This window comes from Stegastes partitus, unplaced genomic scaffold (genome assembly GCF_000690725.1).
Source record: "Stegastes partitus isolate 25-593 unplaced genomic scaffold, Stegastes_partitus-1.0.2 Scaffold569, whole genome shotgun sequence".
NCBI classification, from domain to species: domain Eukaryota; kingdom Metazoa; phylum Chordata; class Actinopteri; family Pomacentridae; genus Stegastes; species Stegastes partitus.
Window position 1 is genome coordinate 205,833 of NW_007578300.1, and position 25,199 is coordinate 231,031.

A 25,199-nucleotide genomic window follows, 5' to 3' on the forward strand; every position below is an offset into this window, starting at 1 on the left:
ACCTGCCTTCACCCTGAGTCAGCTGGGATAGGCTCCGCCCCCCATGACCCTGGTGAGGACTAAGCGGTTTATAGGTAGTGGATGGATGGCTGGATTTCAGAGCTGCAGGTTTGTGGCCTCTGCAGCCTGCCAGGGTTTACTGTTCTCTGGTTGGCTGTCTGTCTCAGCGCTCATCTCTTCTTTCTTTGCATTCCCTTTACACCAGAAGCAGACGGCTGCCGTCCCTGAGCTGGTTTCTGTCTGCAGCCTTTCCTGTTGACCCTCTAGATTCCAAGCAATCTGCATCATGCTTCAGTCTGAACGCATTTCCTCCACCTCAGTCAGCACTTTTTACAAAAACCACAAAATGAAGCAGGTTGTTTTCCCACACTGTTTTGCTCGCATGCACGTTCTCTACATTTAGGCTCAGGGTATCTGTAAAAGCTCCAACAAATGCTTTGTTTTATATTAACATTCTCGACTTCAGTTCAATTGTATTTTACTTACACAGCACCAACTCAATACATATGTGCACTCTAAAAAATAAAACATTGGACCAACAAAATAAAATATGTTAACGTTTTCCACTAGAATTTTTAAGTTAAGCCAACTGCTGGCAGAATGACATTAATTCAAAGCAATGTTTTGAGTACGATGAATGACCTTTTAGGCCACACTAAAACACATTTCTAAGTAACAGGAACTTAATGATTAAGTTGACCTATACAAGAGTTAAGTTGAGCCCTGTCCTATAAAAAGGCCATTTTCTGTGTTTCCCATGAGGCTAAGTTGCTCAGAAATCCAACCTTGTTTGTTTTGTGGGTGGGCTCTATTCATGATAATGGACACTATTAATGATCAGAATTTTTTCCAAATGATATTCAGTCATTCCCGTGTGTTATGTCTGCTCTTCTTTCATGACCTTGAGAAAAATTCTTTAGCCAAGCTCAGCAGGAATCCCCCAGAAATTACAGGTAGCTACACAGCCTTGCTGTCTTTGTGAAGCAAGAAGCAGTTTAAATCAAAAGATTACAAGACAGTCTGAGGAAGATGAGGATGAGCATCAGCTGATGAGACGCTGAGTGAGAGATGGTGACAGTGAACTGAAATCCCGACAGAGATCATGCTACGTGTCCACTAGAAGCATGTGGATCTGTCCAGCGGGCCATCCAGGCGGAGGAGCGGGCGGTGCCCCGAGTTACCTGCAGCTCATTTGCATAACGTTAGAAAACTTGAACTCTTGGCGCGGGGAGCAGAGGTCCTCCGCCTCGCCGAACTTTCGTACAACATCTAAACTAGCCGCTCTAGAACCGAAACAAGGACAGATTGTGAAACTGCACAGCATACTTCTCGCCTCAAATGTTTTGTCGTAATAAAAGAGAAAGTTTGTTACCGAGCCACCACGTTGGTTTTCCGCCTCCACCTGACTGAACGGTGAAAAGCTGCTGTGTTTACACCCAGCCCATTTGTGTGCCAGTTTGTAAGTCAGCTAGCGAAAAAATAAATGAGGTAGCTGCTTGTAGTTTATAAACGTAGCTTGCCTATATGCTAACCCTAGCGGTGGCTAATGGCTAATCCCACATTAATTTGGCTTGCAAGGACGTTTTCCTCGGCCCCTTTTATGGGAGGATAAACAAACCTCCAACAGAACCAGGCTCAGGGAAGGAGGCCATCTGCCTCCACCGGTCGGCATGAGGAGATGGAGGGATGGAGGGATGAGGGCATGAGGAGATGGAGGGATGGGGGGATGGAGGGATGAGGGCATGAGGAGATGGAGGGATGGGGGGATGGAGGGATGGAGGGATGGAGGGATGGGGGGCGTAGGATAGCAGGACAGCAGACTGGGAGCAGACAAACAGTACAAGCAGAACAATGACCAAGTCAAAGCTAATGTCGTCTTTCTTGTTGTGTGCTGTGGTGTTAAAGCCCAACAGTGACAGTACCAGCCCTGTTCGGTCCACACGCATGATGCATCAGCAGAGAGGATTGTGGGAGGCAGGGCTTTGGACTCCAGGTGTGTTCACCACCTCTACAGATCCTTCGCTACCTCTCGCTCCTGGCCGGCTCTGAATGATGGATGGGTTAGGCCAGGGCCATGTGTCAGCGGCTATCACGTGCCCTCGAGCTGGTCTCTCTCATTGGCACACATCAGTGCTTCGTGCCCCTTCGTTTTGCCTCCCTGCACACCGTCTTCATCGCTCCGAGGTCACGGAGCCTGTCGGGAGGAGGGGGGTGCATGTTCTGGAGCAGTGGCTGCTTCATGAGGCTAAATGGAGGAAGTGGAGTACGTAGTGGAGGATTTAGCATCATCGTCATACGGCATCACAGAGCGTAGCGACGATGCTGCTGGTAGACATCAGAGACATGACAACCTTTCTGAAAAGATGCAGCACTTTGTCAGAAGACGTTCCGTTATCAGCCGGCTCGGCGCTGATAGGAGTGTTGAAGGTCATTCATTTGTTCATGTTTTCAGTTGGTTCCGTGTTCAAGACTGGAGAACACAGCTGCACTGTGCTTATGTGGAGAAACTGAATGTTTCTCATCATTCTGTGTAACAATTGTGAAACTGTTCAGATGATCAGGTGCTGACTCAGCTCTGCCGTCGTGCTGACATCTATCCTTCCTGTCAGGGACGATTTTTCTTGTGAGGTTTGTGGCAAATCGTGACGTCTTTTCTTGATGCTGTGTTGCAAAACGGTGTTTCGATGGCAGATCCCTGCATGCTGACACGAGGTCAGCGTTAGTGTTCCCATGCTGTCTAACAGCTGTGCAGATTACATCTCGACTCACTGTGCACATCTGGAAACAGCAAAACCATCGAAGAAGAGAGACGGCAAACATGCATTTTGTGCAGTACGATGTATTTGTAATGCCATCAATCATAAAAAAGAGGAAGGCTTTAATTCATGATTTTACAAAAAACCAAACATGTCCAACAGGTTTGAGTGCCGACAGGTTCAACCAGTGCTGAAGACATTTTTAGATCAGATGTGCAGAATAAATATATTTTAATGAAAGACATGTTCCAGATGAGACTGGTTACCTGTCCAGGTGAACCTGCCTTCACCCTGAGTCAGCTGGGATAGACTCCGCCCCCCCATGACCCTGGTGACGGTTAAGGTGTAGAGATGATAATAATGGATGTTCCAGATGAGTCCAGCTGTTTCTGAAGGCTGCAGTGACACTCTGTGGGACAGAAGCTGCCGTTAGCGCTTTAATGTTTCCGTGTGATCCGATACATGGTGCTGAGCTCAGCTGATCACATTAGAACTCACAGAGGTTGTGTCAAGAAAGGAAAACACAAGAACGAAAGACAGAAGCTTAAACCTCGAGTTCTGTCTTAGCTGCTGTTGGTTTTGGACACAACGCCTCAGAACACGAGAATAAAAGTCAGAGGGCGATGACATCACCAGAACCGCTGATGTCATCCAGAAACAAACACCTGCTGAACTGGCTGGGTCATGAAAACCACTGAGCCTAATATCAGCATGCGTCGTTTGTAGGTCAGTTACAAGAACATATTCAGAATATTTCCATTTACCACCAGAACTCAGCTGTCAGCCACCGCTGCTGCATTTGGGTACATGTTTGAAATCTTCTGCATTAAAGCTGAAGAACTCTGAATCCAGCCACCAGTCTGTTTGTGCTGCAACTCCACAAAGAGTCACCTGGTGGCACCAGAACACTTCAGACTTCAGTGGAGCTCTCTTCATTTAGCTCCTAAAAGCAGGACACAGACACATCTGCCTGCACAGCTGTAATTATACGTGTTAACTAACGAACAGGGTTTGTCAGCTTTCACATGTTCTGGGACCACATTGTGTTTCCTGCCACCTACAGATCCACATAGAGGGGCTTTAAACGACTGAGAGTTACTGTTACGGTGTAACATGAACCATTTCTTGATGGTCCTTTGACATTTCACGTTACAGCTCACAGCCTGAAGTCTAATGAATCCAAATGATCGTCACATTTATACGATGCGTACCGATAGCTATGAAGAAACACTAAAATGTGACATGAAGGGAATACGATGGGAGCAAGCCGGACATTGAAACACTGTGGGTGTTTTCTAATGACTGTATATTTATTGTGGTGTGCTGAGTGACGGTCTGGACTGTCAGCACATTGAACTACAGGCCAGTCATGCTGTCATCACAGCATGAGCGCATGAATCCTCCTCCATACGGTGCAGTGAACGTTTCTTACCAGTAGTGGAGGGTCCCACACACAGATGTCAGGGCAGATGCTGGGGATCCGTCCACCACTAAAACCTTTCTGTTTCTGTGACTTGATCAGTAACAGCAAGTTGTTGGGTGGACGAGTGTTTCCATCTGATTTATTTAAAGGCAGCTTTTTGTTGTGTTGATCAACATAATGAAGGACACAAATGTTAACGACATTAACTCAACTTAGTTTTAAAACAATTAACACACATTTGAGTTTAAATTAAACACAATATGAAGTTAATGCAGATATTAATGTCAAACCAACACGTCAACAATCATTTAACAGGTTTCATCTGAATCAGTAGCTCAGATTATTTTTTCATCTTGAAGCCATGCATCACAGAGCGGTGACAACTCGTCCCGATTCCTTCTGCAGGTGCTGACTCGTGACAACTAAACCAGGACAAGCACATAATGTAGAGCTTCTTTTGTAGGCATTTTTAAAATAATATTTTTGCTTTTAATTGGGTATTTTTGGTTCTTCAGGCCTCAGGAGGCAGCTACCGCTCAGTTCACCAGAAAACTCTGGTGGACGCTCGTTCATGACGTCATGTGACTCTGCTCGCAGAAATCCTCCCAACATGCCGATGCGAGTCCACGTACGTCCCTCGCTCACTTGTCGGACAACATGTCATGAATATTTAAGCAATCATGACGCCTCTCAAGACGCGCCGCAGTAGAAAACAAGCGCACTGTTCTCTGGAACAGGTACACGATGGGAACATGTTCCCGGTTAATCACGACCAAACTGGGCCTCTGGTTCCCTCATACAGCCGCTGGACTGGATCCGGACAAACCAGGACTGTTAGCATGAAGTGCAACAGAGACTTGTGCAGACTTGGTGAGTTCAGGGTCAGCCAGAGGGCACGACGACATGTTTGTGTGCCATCACCACAGAGCTTCCTGTGTGGTGAGCAGGGTGCAGCAGTGTTTACATCATCTGTCCTGTCTGCACGCTGACAGACTGCACACAGCTGGCGGGCTTTCTAAAATAAAGCTGCGCCTTCAGGCCTTTCCCCTGTTGCCCTGCTGACCTGCACCATGCAGGCCTCTGCAGCGGGTATTTTTAGGCTAAGGAGACGCTACCGGCCTGCTTCCAGGACGTTAGCTTTGTTGTTGGGGTGTCTGAACACACGAGCTGAGTTCGACTGTGTGTGTTTGTACTTGCAGCAACAAATCAAAACTCGGGTACATCAGCTGATTGAAGCGCGCTCAGATTATTCAGTAATCTGTGCTGTTTACAGAATATCTTCAACATGAGGGTAGAAATGTGTTCCCATCAACCTTAGAGGCATCCAGGAGCTGCCACAGAACAGAATCCAGGTCAGAACTATGGACTCACTTCTCTTTAGGCTGATCTCTGACGTGTCTGATCCATAAAAAGGCTTGTTGTGAAATAGAACGCTCCACCATTATTTGATCAGATTAAACAGGTTTTTAGGGCGATGCCAAAGTTGCTGCTTGTAGCTTCTGAATGAATATTTTCTGGCTGCAGCGTTTCCTGTCCAGGCTGCTGGTCCAACACGCTGACACGACCTCTGGACGACACGGTGGTGAGTTCACACCTACTGAACAAAACTTTGAATCAGTTAATGCATGAAAACCACGTGGTTACCTGAAACCAGGACCTGCAGTCTGAACACACTCCGGCCTGACGGAGATGAAAACAGCACACCTCTCCTGAGCAAAAACCTTTTTTATTTCTCGTTGAAAGGAACTTGGTAGAATATTACAGCAGAACACACATGACTGAAACAGCTGCCATTTCACGTAACACAGTACAGGAAGAAGGATGTAGTTCAATCGCATGTGTAATATCATATATAGTATATTCATATCAATAGAAAAGAAAAAGAACTATTGCTCCCAGGTGTTGAGTTTTTTCATATGGCATTTCTCTGCTGTGTTGAAGTGGGTAAAGTAAAGTTCAACGAGAGGTTCACACACCAAAGGAAGTGGGACAATGAAGTGACGCTTCCCAGAACCATGGGACGCTGTGGCTTGCTTTCTTTTTTTATTCGGCTGAGAAGTAAACTTGAACTTTCTTTTGTCTATTGCAATACAGAAATAAAACTTGAAACTGCTCTCAAAAATGGATAAATACCATCATACAGCAATCAGAATATGCTAAAGAAAAGAACACAAGGCAGCTCCGCGGGAGAGCAGGCATGCAAAGATGATCATATTTAAAAAGGAGCACTAAAGACAAAATGCTGATGGTTGCAGGTGTTTGCGTCGTATGGCAACTGATGGAAAGCCAATCATGACAAAACATGGGAAAGGTGTGGACTGAAACGAGGGACAGCTCGATGCTCGGTAAAGTGAACTGGAGTGCTGAGTGTTTGCTGACAAACTACTTCAATGAAGTTGTTTCTAGAAATTGCTATAACATACTGTGTTATCAATTTGTTGTACACGTTTTAATTTCCTCTAAGGAACAAAAGAAATGTTAGGAAAAAGCAGGTATGAAATATCACCCTGGACAGTTGCATCCAAGCTTAGTGTTTTAAATAAGCCACTTTAGGCAGCGTTATCTAATAAATGTCTCATATTTCTAAGACATATTTCAATATATCTCTTTTGAAAAATAATTCTATCTATACTTGATCTGTTTAGTAAGTAAATCTCTTCCAGTATATATTTTTCTCTTTTTTCTGGAGGTACAGCGCCCCGCTGTGGGTCGTGTTTGTTTTCCAAAAGCACCTAATTCTTGTTACAATCAGACTGAATACTGCTTCAGTCATTAATGGTCTGAGTTCAAGATTAGAGGATCCAAATGGTGCACCCTAACTCGGTCGACAAGGCCAGCACCTCGAGACCGCAGCTCCAGCCCGGCAACATTAAGCTTTAACTCAGAAAACAGTGACCAGTGCTAGAGGCCTGAGCTCAGAGTCCCCTTCGACAGGAAAAGGTCACCGGGGTGGAACGTGGCGCCGCAGCAGAGGAGACATCATCAGTTGCCACAGACGGCTCAGCTGCAGCAACTGGCTGACCAGATCTGCACCCAGAACCTCTTGAGGATGATGCACAGGCACAGGTGATGCTGACACACCCCAAGAACACACACGTGGGACCTGCCAGCCTGAGACACAACAGGCCACGTGTGAGCAGGCCTCAGCACACTTCAGCTGCTGGAGCAGGAGGTCGGCGCCTGAGGGACGCCCAGGAGGGAGGATGTGCGGAGAGGAGAGGGAGGAGAGGGCCGAGGTCATTCGGACTCTTTTGGATTGTCCACAGAATCCAAACGAGTCGTGTGCTTGTAACAGATCACCTTACGGGGACCTCGCTGGGCTGAGAGGAAGTCCTGCGGCGCCAAAGGGTGCTCCGGTGTAGCTGAGACCGGCTCTGGGTGTCGTGGGTCTGCGTCCGGTCCGTACGGGTCACTTTAGACGGAAACACAGAGCCAAGGTGAGCGATGCAGGCGCTCCGTCTCTCTCCCGCCCTGCACCTGCTGGTTTGAGGATGTCACACTTCCTTATTATCATCACAGACAACAGGTCAGCGCCAGGTGAGCTCTTACCATTGGATATCAACCAGGAAGCGGTACCGGTAACCTACTGTTGTGTCTTGAGCACTGCCAAACTTAATTTGCTGGGCTACATGTGTGAGGTCATCAAATGGACAATCAATATATATATGTATATAATATATATATATATATATATATATAGATATATATATATATACTTCTTATTTTCTATCAATGGGGAATCTCATACAGGAGCCTACTGTTGTGTCTTGAGCACTGCCAAACTTAATTTGCTGGGCTACATGTGTGAGGTCATCAAATGGACAATCAATATATATATGTATATAATANCAGGCGCTCCGTCTCTCTCCCGCCCTGCACCTGCTGGTTTGAGGATGTCACACTTCCTTATTATCATCACAGACAACAGGTCAGCGCCAGGTGAGCTCTTACCATTGGATATCAACCAGGAAGCGGTACCGGTAACCTACTGTTGTGTCTTGAGCACTGCCAAACTTAATTTGCTGGGCTACATGTGTGAGGTCATCAAATGGACAATCAATATATATATGTATATAATATATATATATAGATATATATAGAGATATATATTTATATACTTCTTATTTTCTATCAATGGGGAATCTCATACAGGAGCTGACTGCTGCCACTCATTAGCTATAACATCCAGCTAAACTGTAGAACATGTTTCTCTTATATAGACAGTAATTTCTCAGTCAAATATACTTTTTTTTATTTACTCCGTTGTTTTAGCTTTTAAAGTTCGATTCGTCATGCACAGAATATTCGTTCCTCTCTCTCGGGTCCTGTTCATCTCCAGGCTTTGCATCATGTTGTCAGCTTCATCACAACGAGCCTCCTCTGCCTCTCCATCAATCGTCGTCCACGTCGTCGCCCTCCGACTCCTCTCCGGTTCTCCTCTCGTACATCTTATCCCGGTGCCGCTCCTGGATCTCCTTCATCTCCTCGGCGTAGCGGCTGAACGCTCCCCCGAACTTGCTCCACGCCTTGAAGGGGATCGTTATAGAGTTTCTGTAACTGGGCTTCACTTCGCTCACCCGTAAGAAAACTCCGTACTTGTTGGATCCAACGTCAAAGAAGAACCGCTTGGAGTCCACCATGATGGAGGTGCCCTCCGGAAGCTCGCTGTAGCCCCCGGCTCCTCCGCCACCGGCCAGCTCCTCCTCGTCCCCGCCGTAGTCGTCTATCAACTTGGCCAAGGCGTCGCGGAATTCTATCAAGCCCTGGGCCGGGAGTGCGATGGTCTGTCCGGCCTGCAGGCCAGCGCCGGGGATGCCGCCCACTCCGACTCCGAAACCGGGGCCTCGGTTGACGGTCTGTCGGATCCGCAGAAAGCGGCCCCGCTGGTTCTCCTTTAGGTCGAGGTAGTATTTTCGGTTCTCACGCACCAGGAACTCGCTCTTCAAGGCCCGTCTAGGCCCGGTGTCATCCCCACCGGATGATTGAGCAATCTGCTCCGGGGTGCTAGGCCCGAGCTGGGCGTAGTGCTCTATGAAATCCCCCAGGTAGTCGCGGAACTCAGCCGCAACTGACATGGACAGGGTCAGCCGACTTTTCGAGCCCCCGGCGCCGACCTCGGCGATTTTGATGAACCGGCCTTTGGCGTTCTGTTTTACGTCAAGGTAGAAGCGTTTGTTCTGAATGTCCAGCCGCTTCGAGGCCAGCTCCTGGGTCTCCGGCTCCCGCTGGTAGTGCTGAAACCCGCCGCCTCCTCCCCCTCCGCCGCCGCTGCTGCCGCCGCGCTCACTGCCACTGTCCCCATCCGCCATCTTCGCCACCAGCAGCCCGTTTCTCTGCGTATCTTTGACCCCCACCCCCCCTTGATTGCCGAGCAAGCGGAGGAAACCGGACGCTGGCTGCTGCGCTCTGATTGGCCTCGGAGGCTGCCAATCACAACATCAGATAGCGAGCTTGTGTTCCCATTGGTCCTCTCTGCTGCCTGTGAATAAATGCACACGCCCCCTGAATGACATTCGAGTACATATTGTATTTACGACCCATAACAGCGCTTCATGACAGTGTGGGACTCCTCTGTAGCGCCTGCGTGCGCCGGAGGACGGGTCTGTTTCTGAACCCACAGTTACCACAAGCAATTCCAGCCTCAAGTCCAACAGAAGTATTTATATCTAAAGAGGATATACATTCCCTTTGCACAGAAATCCAGAAGCTAATGCAAACTACAGGTTCCCGGTTATGTATTTTGTACATTTTTGGGACGGGTGTCCCTGGAAGGACACCGAACACACGCAGTCCCGCCTACTTGTTGGTTTCGTGCGCAAAAACAGGCACGATGATCTTAGGGTGGGGGATGGGTGAAGTTTCTGCAAGCTGCTCAGCGATTGGTCGGAAGGGAGATTCGAAGTAACAACACGCACTCCGATTGGCTGCCTGGACTCCCACGAGGGGTCGCATGCAAAAGATTTGCGAAAGGGTTTATTGTTTCTTTGCTTTCGGGAGCCGAAATTGTTTGCTATCTGCTCACTTCTACAATCAAATAACGACACGGAAAAATGGTATGTGCGCTCAGCCTGCTGCTCGGTGCATCACCGGGCGGCTCGGTACATGTGTACGGGGATAAATGTGCAATTGCAGAAAGTGCTGTTTTGAATTTGAACTGTGGAAATTCGACCAGAATGTGTGGTTAAAAAGCTTGCTAAAGAGCTAACTGTCAGCTAACATGTTAGCATTACCGTTAACGTTACCGTGAGAAGTCCGAATTTCGTAGCTTTTCCGTTCAGCGTAGCCTTTTATATACATTACAGCTGCTGTTTTCAGATAGTCCCTCTTTTGCAAAAGTGTCATGTTTCATGAGAAGTACAAACTTTGATTCATAAAAGTCCTGCTTGAGTCGGTGTAGCCGTTCTGAAAGATGCATTAGCAATTATTAGCAAGCTACGTTTAGCTACTCGCTGCTTAACGGTTGTTGGTAGTTGACGGCAAGTATTTTGTGAAGAGTTTGAAAACGTGGAAGAGCAGGTGAAGCAGGCAGGGTGACTTCTGTACCTCCACACGACTGCGAGACAAACTTTTCTCAATTGAATCCGCGAATGAAAACTTGACCGCAGCCCGTGTTGAAGCGGCGCGTCTGGCCGGCAGCAGCCCGCTGACAGCTTCTCACGCTTTGGGACAGATTGCCTGTTTTTGTCTCTGAAATCCAGTCGGTTTCGTGCCCGGTTGAACGTGTGCGCTTTGGGGTGCCGGCTGTAGCTGCCGCCGTTGATTTGCTGTGTTTCATGTTTGCTTGGCGGGAAAGCGCAAACTGCTGACCGGGCACCCGTAACGGACCCGTTAAGCGCTCACACGGAGCGGTGCCCGGCTCTCTGCTGTCGGTTAACCGTCTGCTGTGATCCCGTTGTTAGTCTGCTTGGCTGCTCGGTGCCGGTATGAAGCTGTGTTGTTGTTTTATTGTTGTTTTATTGACACTTCTGTCAGTTTTGCTTCTCTTTTCTGATTCCTTGCTCTTGTGGTTCCTGCTGTAAATCTCCTGTGATTGCTCCATGCAGGCTGGTGGCAAAGCAGGAAAGGACAGCGGCAAAGCCAAGGCCAAAGCAGTGTCCCGCTCCCAGAGGGCTGGGCTCCAGGTAAACGCCTTGCATCTTCTCCCTGGCAGTTTGTGGCCGGCTGCAGGTGTTGCGTGCCATCCACCTCCTTCACACAGGGTTTGCCGCTTGATTTTCGTTGAACCGCTGTCTGGTGTGTGTTTCCTGACAGTTCCCAGTGGGTCGTATCCACAGGCACTTGAAGACTCGCACAACCAGCCACGGTCGTGTCGGAGCCACAGCAGCTGTGTACAGCGCTGCCATCCTCGAGTACCTCACTGCTGAAGTAAGCCGTCCACAGCGCCGGGCTGGTTTGTGATTCACGGTGGCGCCGTATAGTTCTGTTTGTCTGTGGCATGCTGCCGTTTGCATTAACGGTCCATTTGTGTTCTCAGGTACTAGAGTTGGCGGGCAATGCCTCCAAAGACTTGAAGGTGAAGCGTATCACTCCCCGTCACTTGCAGCTGGCCATCCGTGGTGACGAGGAGTTGGACTCCCTTATCAAGGCAACGATTGCTGGAGGAGGTGAGCTGGCCGGTTGGCAAACAGATTAACTAAACTCATCTTCTCCTGTCTGTTAGCGAGCTTTTTTGTCCTGATTGCAGATGCACCGTAGGTAACGCCGCTGCTCGTGGTGCGTTTCATTTCCCAGCTACCTTTTTGTCAAACGTTTAATCAACCAGTGTGTGTGTTTGTGTGTTTCAGGTGTCATTCCCCACATCCACAAATCCCTCATTGGGAAGAAGGGCCAGCAGAAGACTGCATAGATGCCGTGACGACCAGACATTTCGGGGCTTGGGCTTTGATCGGACCAGGAGTTCACATTTGTTCTTTTTTATTATTAATATTATAGCAAACGAAGAGTGATTGTTAGGCTTTGTGTTGTTATATTTTCCCATAACTAGAAAAAAGTTGCGAACACCCTTAACGACAGAAACCCTTTGTATGTTATCGTAGAACGTCTGACTGGGGAGCTCATGATGATTTGAAATGCAGACAGTGAATTTGTTTGATTGGCCTGGGACTGTAATGTTTTATACTGAAAAAGAAATTGTTAAACCATTTTTTATATAAAAAAACAAATCTTGTTTTGTGGTTATTTTCTTGAAGTTCTGATATTTACTACAACACGTTTTTAGGATGATTTTTGGACAGCAGCAGGCAGCAACGTGTGAGATGGTGCTTTTGTTCCTTTTGACTTACTGTAAGATTTGAACTGCACACGGACAGTGATGTATTAAAAGCTGAAGTTTTTACATCTAAATGAAATATTGAAAACGACTTGTTGTAACAGTGCTGCAGTGTTTTGTGTTCATGTTTACAGCAGCTGGAGAAGAACTGTGTTGAGCTTGAACGTGCGTGTTGACAGTGATGCTGGACTGCTGTGATCAGCTGGTCTGGCTGTGGAGCAACCATCCAGCCGCTCTGCTGACTGCAGCTGGTACCCTCCTGTGTCAGCAACATGTGTTGAGGATTGAACATGTGGCAGATCTGAACCACATCAGTGCTGAAATATTGACCTGCAAGACTTACATGTGTAGACGAACTGTCCCACCTACAAGTATAGAGCTTAGAGCCTTTTTTAAAACTGTGTTCAGGGAAATGACTTTGCGTATTATATCTTTGAATAAATACACTTGGCATGTCATCCTTGGCTTGGTTTGAAGCCTCTACTTGGGGTTATTTCTGAAGTCGTGCTGTGTGTTCATGTTCTCTAGTCAGGAGAGTGAAGCCTTGTGTGGAAGGAGGAGCGTCCTACGAGTCATCAGTGTTGCACTTCATCATCTGTACAACTAAGAGTTAACGTCTTGTCTCAGACGTTTTTGCGGTGCCATCGTTAATGGAAAACAGCAAGTGTTGAGTTTTTGTCACCTGACTCAGTTCCAGCAGTGCTGTGTCGGCCAGCAGGGGGAGCCACTGCCATGGACAAAGGCAGCTTTCATTGCCTGATCAAAGGAGCCCTTTTTACAGTGACATACGTACATATATATGTGTGATAGTTTCCCCTACAGCCAACAAGGCCTGCACATTAAAAGAGGCCTGACAAGAGCCTTCAGTGAATAGATGAAGAGGATGAGAGGGTTCAGGGGGCGTGTTCTGGGTTGGTTGAAGTCCACTTGAACCATATGGAGGAAAGAATCACTGCCTATGAATGTGGTCGCTCCGATCACCTTCATCCTGTGAGGACACCCTTCCATCCTGGTGTCAGTGGTGATGTTCCATCTGAAGGGCACGAAGGTTCTCTGATGATCTGCTGAGTGTGAGAATGATATAAACTATGTGCTCCAGCCTTCACAGTCATCACTCAACCCAAAGACGTGTTCTCCACCGGCGTCACCTAAACACCCCATGGGGGCAGGTGTTTTGGAGGACGTGCTCCGACCTGCAGCAGAGCTCCAGACAGACGCTTTACTGGGACACTTGGTTTTTTCTGTCGTGTACATGTTAGACTCCTGTCATGCTGCACCTCTGCAGAATCCCTGACTCGCTAGTTTTACGGTCCGGCCACATACAGAGAAACAGACGTGTCCTTTCTCATGATGTGAACTCACATTGGCTGATTTGTGAACCTGTTCTCTAAACCCCAGACACTTAGGAGGCATCTCACGAGGACATTTGATGCTGTCTTTCTTACGTAACTTTGACTCCCGTCTCTGTTGAGAGGACTCTGTGGTGACGGCAGTTTCCTGAAACATCTTCATGAGAGTGCAGTCGTTTGTTCTAAGTTCACTACGTTCCCCTGAAGTGAAGGCTTGTGCACATGGTGGTCACATTTTATATGATTTGTTTTCTGTAATGTCAGTGAAGCACATTTACCTCCCTTAGCTTACGTTAGCTGTAACTCATCTTAAAGCCACCCTGTCCGACACCAGAACCGTATTGGTGCATGTGAGTGAGTTGTCCTCTGCTGCAGGACGACTACAATGTGGAGACGTTGAGATCTTTTAAGATTTACATCAAAGTTATGCAGGTTTGAACTACGAATGAATGAAATCCAAAAAGTAAATGAAAACATGAAAACCCCTCCAGACTGCTGTTTCCGTACACAAGCTGAGCACCATCAGATGTTCCTGTTCCAGACTGTGCTGTTGGTCTCCAGCATCGTAGAGTCCTGCCACTGGACCAGAGTTCTGCAGACTTTCATTGACCTTCAAAAGCCACAACACGCTAGAAGCCTCGTGATCCTTCAGAAAGATGCATGTGTGATATTATATTAAATATGCTGCTGTACAGGAGGTGCAGGGGAATCGTGAAGGTCTGAACTGTGGTGAACGGTGGAGGCTGTAGGTGGCTGCTGCTGATCTTCACACAGCGACTTGGCTCTTCTTCCAGATGAGGATGAGAAGAGTTTCCACAGACTGATGCTAACCAGGACACACTGACTGCATCCTCTGAGCAGCGCCTCCCATGACGCTCACCACCGTGAACGAGGACAGCCGAGCCATTTGTGGCGAGTAAATCATGTGATGTAGGCCACAGTGTGTTCCCTCTGTCTGCTGCTGAAGGCTGGAACATGTCGGTTTGGTTTGGCTTTTCTGGAGGTCGGTGCTGCTGCTGATGTTGCTGTGCTGTTTCTGTTTGTGAAACTCTTTGAGCTTCAACCTGGACAGACTTCACTTGGTTTCCACTGCAGCCTCTCCAAACGGCAGCAACATCCATCCGTCAGTCAGTATCTGGGGAGGGAAGCGATGGAGGAGTCGAATTGAAATCCTTTACTTGACGACATGGCCCTGGAAGAACAAGCTCTGTACAAGCTGATGTTAGCATCCTCTGTTCTGCATCCAGAGGGAAACCAACAGTTAAACATATTGCAAGTTTATGAAAATCCTGCTTGAAACCAGAAATCTCTTTCCAGTTTCATTCCTATGTACATCATGAAGGTTGGTATTTATGTCAGTCGTAACATGATTTATAGAAGATTGTATTAGATCATGGCTGTATTTTCTGATTTATGGAGCAATAAAAAGAGGTGTCCAAAATCCCCTCAGTCATGTTTTCAACTGTAAGATGTCAAAAAAATGTTTTTGTTGTTTGAAGCTGACTTAATCCAATGATCAGATGTTTCTTGTCTGGAAATGTGAACATGGTCAGACTTCATCTGTGCAGCAAGCCTCTGCACAGCGCCCCCATGAGGACTCACGGTGACAGAGGAACTGAGGAAACACTGTCACAAATAAATAAGTGCAAAAAGGAAAGACCGGAGGAAGGATACGTCCAAAATTCAGAATAGCAAAATAAGAGGTCCCATACCAAAGGGATCAATAAAGTTATATCTAATCTAAGACGACAACAGAGTCGTGAGGTGTCAAAAGACATTTAAAAAAGAAGACAAAAATATATAAATAAACACACAGATACATTCATAAAAATGCTGAAATAAATCAGTGAATAGAATCTATTAAAAGCCAAATTAAAAATGTAGATCTTGAGTTTTCTTTTCAAAATATCCAAAGTCTTTCCTGCCCTCAGGTCTTCCAGAGACGTGAAGGTTTTGTTCTCACTTTGGGTTTAATTAAAGGCTGCTAGCAGAAAACCTGAGGGTCTGAGTCTGATAAATAAGAATATTAAGAGTTTAGTGAACCAATAAGAAGGTCGACGGGTGTCATGTGGGTTCTTCTAGTCTTTTAGTCAACAGCTGAGTTCTGTCATAGTTCAGGGAGACGAGACAGCAGAGCGTCACGACGTCGACCCTGCAGGTGGTCAAGGTGTGCAGCAGTGCTTCTGTAGCGGCTGGACAGACAAACAGCATCCTCAGGTGAGTCTCCAACGAGTCAAAGAGGACGCGTCACTGTTCTCTTGCTAACTTGTGCTTGATGCAGTTTCAGGCTGAGTTTTAGTTTTATCCTTAATGAGCTGCTCTCCATAATGAAATATTACCTCATTTGCATATTTCAACATCAAATATATGCATACATAAAACACATAAAAAACAATATCATGTATTGTAATACAAATAAGTCGTATCTCAGCGTAAGTAACCACCTGTAGTCGTGTCATTAGCTGCTCTTTCTCATCCTGCTCACATCCTGCCCTGCTTTCCTTTAACATTGTGCTTCAAGCTGCTGATTTCTGGTCACATCTCTCCTAGAATACCAGATGCAAAGAGTTCTAGGTCTTGCTTTGAAGTGCTACAAGAAACAAAGAGTCAAAAATGAAACTTGTGCCAAATCAGCGTGAGCATACCAGCAGTAGAAGACCAGCCGAGGAGATGGACCTACAAACACAATCACTTTGTTCATTTGGTTTCTGTAACTTTCCCATCAGCCCCCTGCAGGTAGAAACTTTCTGTGAATCTTCACAGAGAGATAACATCTGAAAGCTTCTGAAAAGGTAAACGCTCCCACTCAGGATCCTTTTTTGTTGGCATTGCTTCTCCTCTGCCGCCGGCCTCACCTCATCCGTCCACCAGGTGTCCTCAGAGTTTCCTCCTGCTCAAGGCCACCTGGCCGCCACACCCCCCTCACCTGTTCCACATGATCCAATCAGCTGCAGTGTATTTCTACCTGCCATCTCACCTGTTGCTCACTGCCAGGCTGTCTCTGATGTGCTACGTTGCTTCTTGATGGCTGCTCCTGTGCTCTGCCGGCCTGCCAACCTCCCTGTAAGCTTCTGCTTTGCTGTTTGTTTGTTTTTTAAGTAAACCACCTAAATTGTGCCTCCCTCCATCAAACTGTGACAAATATACCACACACACACATCTGCTGCTTTGTTTAAAAGAGTAGTTCAACGTTCAAGACCTAAAACCAGTTAGAGAAGATGGGCACCACAACAGGGATCATCAGCTCCACGTGTTGGGCTGGTTGCCTTCATCAGGCTCATCTCACGGCCGCCTGCTTCAATCAGGAGGAGCAGGTTGGTGCAGCAGAGAGCTATGAGCAACATACGCATCAGACGTATGACAGAGAACGAGCTGTTACTGCAAATCACATGAGACAGGAATGCTGGTAGTAAAGTGTCCTTCACCTCTGGGTGAAGCAGCTGCACGCTGGAGCTCCTAAACTTCACGCTTCATACATTCATACATGATCCTCAAGAAGTGCGTTAAGGTGTGGACCTGACGTGGACATAACTTTTGTTTCTTAGTCAGATCAGAGTCAAACTATTGTTACTGAGAGAATGTTCTCTGTGAAAAACACCGATAGGATAAAGAAACGCTCCAATCTGTGTCCTCTTAGTGGCAACACCAGCCACTTGGAAGCAAAGCAGGACCAAGCATGAAGACGTTCAGGCATTTTCTGCATCACCAACTGCATGCACGGAGGTTCCTGGGCACGAGACGCATAGAGTTTGCACTGCTGTGACTGCAGCTGATATTACTGGCTGCAGATAAAACACACTGCCTGAGCTGAGAGTCTGTGTGGCTCAGATGTGGTCAGGAAGAGAGCTGGTGGGGGGCTGGCATGACTTACAGCTGACTACAGCTGCATGGTAACCTCCACAGCTCAGAAGACGACCATCACCATGATATTAAAACCTCTGATCTGAGGCTCAACATGCTTTGCCAGGTCAGCGGTCTGGCCTTACAGCACACCCCCGTGGGGAGACGCTTCCTTCTGTCTGCAGCTTAAGTAAGAAAGCTAAGAATTTACAGAAATGTTGGACTTTTCCTTAAATGCATAAAAATTCATGAATGCTCTTTCATTCACTCTAAACATGTTTCCAGCAGCAGCTTCATCGCCCCTGAACAGAAGACTCCCTGAAGGTCTGACTGAGGGTTTCCCAACAACGTCTTGGTGTGTTGGTGCTCGTCTTGTTACTTCCTTTGCCGTTGCCACCGGCTGAAGTGTTGGCTAGTTTCCTTATTATACAAATGATGCTGGAGAGATGAGCGATGAAACCGCAGCCAGACGATAAGCTCTGAGGTGACAGAACCAGGACTCGGGTTTATTAGAACATATTCACAGGTGCTTCTGCTCCTGACGTCTTGTTTCCTCGGAGGTGGAATGACTCTGACAGGATGAAGCTTCAGATGCCGAGTGGCTCACAGCCCGACGCTGACAGGTGACCTTTGCAGGAAGATCTCCAACATCTGGAGGCACAGCTGGTCTCTGCTTTGCAAGGAAATCTGAATCATCAGATCTGAGTCACACTGATTGAATATTTAGCACAAATGGATGTGAATGGAGACTAACTGGAGGAACATCTTCCCAGTCAGACTCCTCCTGCTTTGCTTTATTCATCTTTAGGCTGCTTGTGTCTTGTTTCGGAAAAGTTCAGCACATTTGCTCTACAAACAAGATGAAGCGTTTACAGCACAGTGGATCTGTGAAGCTGCATCACGTCAGCTGGACTGAGCAGAGTCGATAACTTGTATTTTACTCTAAGCCACGGCCACAGACTGTGTTTGAACATCGGAGCTTATGAAGCCGGCACCGAGCATCCTCCAGCGTCCACGTTCTGACCGTCCAACACTCAAATTCCTGCATTCTGCTGAACTTTTATGCACCAGTTTGTTCCGTTTCCAAATGAATGATGGTGGAAATCTGTTTGTTTATGCAAAGGATGAAACAGCTCAGCTGATCAAAGTGTCCGTCTGCGCTTCAGGATTGGATAATTGATTAATCATAATTTTTTTAAATCTTTGTTTGTGCAGCTTTTTGTGTTTTACATCGTCACCTGTAGGACGCTGTGGGGACACTTTAGTGATATGGTCCACCTGAACCCCCCAGGCCGTCCTGACCATGAGATTCTCATGTAATATTAAACTGTGAACATATACATATATACGTATAAAAGTTTTTGGCAATTCGAAGGGAAATGATTGTATTTTAACCTGAGCTATGATTATTTTCTCAAACCTAACCAAACAATTTTGGTGCCAAAACGTAACCACAGAGCGACTAAAAACTCAGTTAACAATAAGTGAAGCTGACGTCCCACCATAGTGCCACACCAGACATGCCAACAATGTGCCATTTTTGCAGACTTCAGTGAAAATCCTGAGCCGACTCATGCCTCCAGCCTCCACTTGGAACTCCTGACAGACTTTGTGACTCTTTAAGCGGGACGCCTTTCCTGCGGCGTCACAGAGACCAAACTGTAGTTAAAACGTCAGACGGCATCTGTGCAGGATTTCCTCTCCTGTGTGTTTGTTTGGGGAGGTAACCCCTTTAAATGTGCATATGGCACCTTTTACATCATCTTTAATTAGTTTCTAAAGCTTTGCTTTAATAGTCTGTGTTTCAGCAACATTTCTGCTCATTTTCACGTTTCTCTGCACATTCAGGACGTATGTCAAAGACGTGACGTGTCGCCGCCGAGGCATCGCTGAAAGAACATTAAAGTCCTTTTGCATCTTTCATGTTTTTCTTGGGTTTGACTCGCTCTGAATCCCCTAAATTCTATATTATGCTGAAACCACCACAGTGTCTTGGTGGCGACACAGACAGAATAATTCACTGTGAGGAACGTCAGTGCAAACCTTCATGGCACCACATCCAGTAGCTGTTATGAAGTGGTGGACTGATTAGCATCTCCATCCCTCGAGCTGCTCATGTAGCCAAAAACCACGAGGAGAGCCGTCCCTGTCACAACACGAGTAGTGATGGCCGATAATTAGGATGAGAAGTTCAGTGGAACAGGACATGTGATTGTGCGGATTGCCCCTTTAGCCCGTTCATTACAGCTCAAATCAAACCGATGCTGAGAATCCCCCTCGGATCAAAACAAAGTCGGTTATGAAGCTGCTGCAAACTCTGGAACGGCAGCACATTAAATAAAGATTTCTATGATTAAATACGACACCAGATGTGTTGTCCACACCAGTGTGGGCCTCTGTGGGATCACATGAAAGACGGCGCTGCCTCACATCTTCAAAGAGCCACAATCATTTGTTTATTCTTACATCTCCTTCGTCTCCGTCTCTGCAGTTTTCTCCGGAGGACGGTGGGAGGGTGACAGCCGGAGGTCAAGCTTCAGCTCCTATTCTCCTCTGCAGAGAAACACCAGATGCCTGACAGCGTGTACGGTAAGGGTTTGTTTGACTGGTTCCTGAACACGTTGGGTTCAACTCCAGCACAACGACTGATGGGTTCCTAATGCAGCATCTGATATCTGATCAGCTTCTACCCACCCAACATCAGAGGAACATCTCAGTGTGCGCTACAGTGGCAGGAATGAGCAGATGTGGGTCCAGAACGCTCTGATTTCTTAGACAGCAAATAGCAGACTTGTGGACATTGGTCTACAGCTGGACTGACATCCAGCAGCCCGGCGGGTCAGTGCTGGCTGATCGGCTGAATCGATCCGTTTCCTAACTACAATTTTTTTTCTTTGACTCCAAGTCACAAAGCAAAACTATGTACATGCACATTTCTGTTTGATGAAAATGGTAAAAAACCAAAACAACGGGGAGTAAGTGAGTGAAGACACAAGAAGCTCCAAAGTCAGTTTTCTTGCCTTTGGTTCAGGTCCGACTGACGTCTGCTCATTCACAACATGCACCGTCATCACAGCCAACACAGCCCAGCGCTTTAGGATTCAGAGCCATGTGTTGGGCTCTTCTATGCATCCTGAACCGCTCAGCTGGAACCCGGCAAAGCAAACGCCAAGAGATCCGAGTCCAGAACAGTTTTGTCAACTGAAAGTGAAAAGCTCTTATTTAAACCCAAATCATGACGTGTTCCCAAACCGAACAGAACCTAACGGACTCATTTTGGTGCCAAAACTGAATTAAAAAACAAAATGTAATTCATCTTTGAGTATCTAGCGCTGAATAAGTGTTGTGTATTATTATTATTATTATTATTATTATTATTATTATTATTATTATTATAGTCAGGGCTGCAGGTGGATCAGTGGTTAGCACCGTGGCCTCACAGCTAGAAGGTCGCCGATTGGCGTCCCGGTGAGGACACCCGGGATCTTCCTGCGTGGAGTCTCCATGTTCTCCCCGTGCAGCGTGGGTTCTCTCCGGGTTCTCCGGCTTCCTCCCACAGTCCACAAACATGCTGAGGTTAATTGGTGATTGTAAATTGTCCGTAGGTGTGAATGTGAGTGTGCTTGGTTGTCTGTCTCTAAGTGTAGCCCTGTGATAGACTGGTTACCTGTCCAGGTGAACCTGCCTTCACCCTGAGTCAGCTGGGATAGGCTCCGCCCCCCATGAGGATTAAGGGGTAGACATGATGGATGGATTATTATTAAGTCTAAGAAACAGGAAACACAATCTGCAACTTCTGTAGTTTTGCCAAAGTCCTCGTGCCTCAGCGTTCTCTCTTCACCTTCGTAGATGGAAAACTTTCCTCCAACGTCATGTGTGAGAAAATAAGCATCAACAACAAAATGATGTTCTCTGGAAGAGTCAACAAGAGCTAAACGTAGTTGTGTAGTTTGGTGGAGACATTCTGACGACATCTGCTGAAGATCAACAAACTGTCTTCAGGATCACAGTCGGGATTTTATGTGATTTTACGTTTTTGAAGGCTGAAGCTGCGACACTGAGCTTCATGTGAGCTCGCAGTGTTCAGTGAGGTGTGTTTCAGTGACAGTCTTGTTAAGAGAAGCCTCATTTCCTTTAATCCTGTGTTCGAGTTTTCTTTACTGATGCCACAACATGTCAGCCTGCTCGAGTCCTTCCAGAACGGAGTCAATGTAAGAAGACCATTGAGGCTCTGCATAGAGTGAGGATGGGAACACACTGGGCCTTCTGGGGCCATAGGTGGGATCTGGTAGTGTGGTGGTGAAACTGGAGGTAATCCCTTGACAGAATAACCTGATGATGAAAAGAAAGGCAGGCTGGCTTTGATCCTGGATGTAAAGAACATGTTGGATAGACGCTGACAGAGAACGTCTGCATTCACTGTGAGAGGAGGAGTTTCCAGAGAGGCCGTCTTTGTGTTTGATGCTGTGAAACCTTTTAAACTCTGGGTTCAGGCAGGAGACTGTAGGACTGAAGACATTTATTAGAAGACGTCTTACAAAAGAAGAGACACACACACAGCCTTCTGCTTTCTGTCCACGTACAAACAAACGGAAATGAGCCGATTTTAAAAAAGCTAAAAATGAGCATCTATTCAACCTGGTAAAAACAACAACGGATGAAGTGAAACTAAACTAAAACATGTTTTACCGACACGTCAAATTTTTACAGTTGTTGAGAAAAGTGGAGGCGAGGAGTCCGTTTCTGTCTGAGCAGTTCACACTGACTGACTTCTGATGCGATTCCAGTTCACAGTGCAACAGGAAACCAGTTCAGCATCAGTCAGCGCCTCTCTGGAGGCTGCACATCTTCTGTCCTGGGAAATAAAAAGCGGTTGGTCTTATTCCAGTTTCAGACTATGGCACGGTTGTTGTAGCTTCGTCAAGTGAGTAGAAGAGGCACCGGCATGGTCGTGGTAAAGGTTTGTGTCGGCCACATCCTCAGCGCCAGCAGTTGGACTTGTTCACGTCCTCTCACCTGTTGGCCACGTTTCTACCTGAGAGGGTATCAACAGAAAGACGTTGCTGACTTTAATCGAACTGAAATGTCTCCACTCATCTACCTACAGAACACACAGCTGACTCTCTCCCTTCGCGTCCCTGAATGTGTTGGCATTGTTCAGCAGGTGTTCGGTTCCTGTGGATCAGCACCAGGAAAACGACCTCCCCACCATTTCAAAGAACAGCTTGTTGGGCTTCCTGAAGTATCGGCACAGCTTCTTCAAAGCCTGCGTGCTGAGCGGTGCGTGCGGCCGGCCTTTGGACTCGTCCAGGCACTTGTCGTGTCCGGCAGACAGGAGGCAGTAGAAGCCCTTGGTGGTGTTGTAGTAGAAGTTGCTGGGGTTGATCCTGGGCGGCAGGTCCAGAAACCTCTCCGCCTTTCGCAGCTCGGGGAAGGGGTTCCGAATGAGCGCGTCGCCGTCCACCACGTGGATCTGCTCCCTGGGGAAGACCTCCAGCCAGCGCGCCAGATGCTGGTGGTACAGGCTCCTCTGCAGCGCCTTGTATCCGGGGTCGATGTGGCCTTTGTGCAGCAGCAGCTCCTCCAGCGGCTGGTAGGGCTTGTGCCGGGTCAGGCGGTTGTGCAGGACCTGGGTGTAGTCGGAGACCAGCCTCTCAGCAGGGTCCCGCACGATGAGTAACAAACGGACGGCGGGGTTCACGTCCCAGACACGAGCAGGAACCTGAGGAGCTGCAAAGTAGCCGGGGGTCTTCTCCACCGTCAGCTGACCAGGCAGCGTGAAGGGCATCTGGGCTCGGTACCAGGCCACACCCCGGCGATAGTGCTCCTCCACGTTGAAGTAGTGCACCTGTCAGAGATACAGAAGGTGGAGATAAGGTTCAAAAAGTTAAAAAAGGAAACTTTCCATTCATGTTCCACATGTTGATGTTTGGCTGTTGGACTTTTAAGCCTTTTTACCATCTAACAGCCTCCCAGCTCGTCACGCCGTCCCCGTCCTGTCGGAACCAATCTCTTCTTTGTAGCTCACCTTAAACCGTCCTGGTTAGACGTTCCCTCCACGCAGCCTTTCTCAGGACAGGCCTGTCATCGTTCGTAACCAGAAACGCGTACGTCCAGCTGACTTTGCTGTGATTTATCTGCATCCTCTGCATTTATGTGTGATGTCTGAATACAGTCCTCTTGGACCTGCTGCTGACCTCATATTCGATCCATGCTTCAGTAGTCACGTGTTCCTGCGTTGCACTTCACCCAGAGTTTCCACACATCAGCCCTCTATCGACACTAAGCTCACATACAGTGTTTGCATCTCATCGAGCCTTCAGGGTCAGGAGTGGCTAACTTCTGCTAACTTTACAAATGTTTGCAGTGTTCTGTGATGTGTAGGTCAAACATACGGATGGAGTCAGTTCAATAGCAGGGAGATGCCTTTAGAAGAACCCAGCACATCCATCCATGGTGAGACATGGCCCCTCTGATTCATAACGTAACCTCTAATCCTGTAGATGGTCCAAGTGGCCTCGGCTCTGACTTCTTTATGCTCTGCTGGGAGTTTAAACCTCAGTCAGGCTTCGTGTCTGACGAGTCCCACCGTGACTCTAAAGTCAGCCAAGTGCTGAACCTTCCTGTTTCCTGTCGCACTCCTGTGAGGTGGAATATCATGATAAAGCTGATTTGCTTTAGCAGCAGTTCAAGTAGCTTCCTGTATAATAAAACACAGAAAAGCAGCAACCTCTAATGTCTAACAAGCAGCATTAAGGGAGGTTTTGCTTCTTCATAAGAGACTTATTGTGAAATTCCCATTCAGGTGTCTAATTTAGTAATTTACTGGAACTAATTGATTCATGAACTTGTTGTATTTCCTCATCAAATGTGGAGTACATTCATCCAACATGGACATGTGAATAAAGTACTTGTACCTGAAAAATGTACTGCAAGGTGGAATAAATAAATTATCTATCTATCTATCTATCTATCTATCTCGTCCAGTCGAGGTGATGGTTTCACCGTTTCAGCATCTTAGATGTGCTTAAAGTAAGATGTCCTCACTGGAATTGGCTCTTGGACAGAAAAGACAACGGTGACTTTGTCCTTCCTCGTTGCAGTTTGGTTTGATCAGCTGGTGGGCCAAGAACAACTGAGCAGGTTCTGAAAAGTGTGATCTGCTTCATGGGCCCAGAATAAACACATTCATTTAAAGGACTGCCGTTGTTCATCAAGTCGCTGTGAGAGGATCAGAGTGTGGCCGAGAAATGTGACGTCCTCCAGTCACGTGTCCCTGTGACTGATGCATGACCAGAACTGGCATCTGGGAGGGACTGTTTCACTAACAAACACGTCCTTTCATTTGGTTCCAAATGAAGGGAAAACCCACTTCATAACAGCCTCAAGACAAATCTGAGATGATTCATGGGAGAGATAAGAAGAAAAGGAAAAGCTGTGACACATAAATGCATTTGTATACCTCTGACTTTAACCCCTTCAAGCAACTTTGCTCGTCTTAGCCAATGCTGCTAACGGTTAGCAGTGAATACGCTAGCAAATAGCAGCGCTAGCAGCAAAGT

The 25,199-nt window shown here is 47.1% G+C and overlaps 3 protein-coding genes across 3 annotated transcripts in view; 1 reads left to right on the forward strand and 2 right to left on the reverse strand.

Moving 5' to 3' along the window:
* Nucleotides 1–5,886: 5,886 nt before the first annotated feature.
* On the reverse strand, nucleotides 5,887–9,519 carry LOC103362342 (transcriptional activator protein Pur-beta). Its single transcript, XM_008288668.1, has 3 exons — nucleotides 8,249–9,519; nucleotides 7,934–8,017; nucleotides 5,887–7,762 (listed from the first exon to the last, which is right to left on the reverse strand). The coding sequence occupies exon 1, from the start codon at nucleotides 9,486–9,488 to the stop codon at nucleotides 8,571–8,573; it is 918 nt and encodes a 305-aa protein (XP_008286890.1). The 5' UTR covers nucleotides 9,489–9,519; the 3' UTR covers nucleotides 5,887–7,762; nucleotides 7,934–8,017; nucleotides 8,249–8,570.
* Nucleotides 9,520–10,126: 607 nt separating this feature from the next.
* On the forward strand, nucleotides 10,127–12,906 carry h2az2a (H2A.Z variant histone 2a). Its single transcript, XM_008288669.1, has 5 exons — nucleotides 10,127–10,232; nucleotides 11,223–11,300; nucleotides 11,431–11,544; nucleotides 11,654–11,783; nucleotides 11,964–12,906. The coding sequence occupies exons 1-5, from the start codon at nucleotides 10,230–10,232 to the stop codon at nucleotides 12,023–12,025; spliced, it is 387 nt and encodes a 128-aa protein (XP_008286891.1). The 5' UTR covers nucleotides 10,127–10,229; the 3' UTR covers nucleotides 12,026–12,906.
* A 9,230-nt stretch (nucleotides 12,907–22,136) lies between these two features.
* The window catches only part of hs3st1l2 (heparan sulfate (glucosamine) 3-O-sulfotransferase 1-like 2), a 29,287-nt gene continuing 26,224 nt past the window's right edge, over nucleotides 22,137–25,199 (reverse strand). The window contains exon 3 of the mRNA XM_008288670.1: nucleotides 22,137–23,485. Within this exon, the coding sequence (XP_008286892.1) occupies nucleotides 22,820–23,485 (666 nt within the window). The 3' untranslated portion in view covers nucleotides 22,137–22,819. The remainder of the gene's footprint in view (nucleotides 23,486–25,199) is intronic.

Excerpts from the sequence above, each read along its gene's own strand:
- LOC103362342 (XM_008288668.1), bottom strand. The coding sequence starts at position 9,488 with ATGGCGGATGGGGACAGTGGCAGTGAGCGCGGCGGCAGCAGCGGCGGC.
- h2az2a (XM_008288669.1), top strand. Across the intron at positions 11,545-11,653 it reads TCGAGTACCTCACTGCTGAA|GTACTAGAGTTGGCGGGCAA; the intron begins GTAAGCCGTCCA and ends TTGTGTTCTCAG. Across the intron at positions 11,784-11,963 it reads GGCAACGATTGCTGGAGGAG|GTGTCATTCCCCACATCCAC; the intron begins GTGAGCTGGCCG and ends TGTGTGTTTCAG.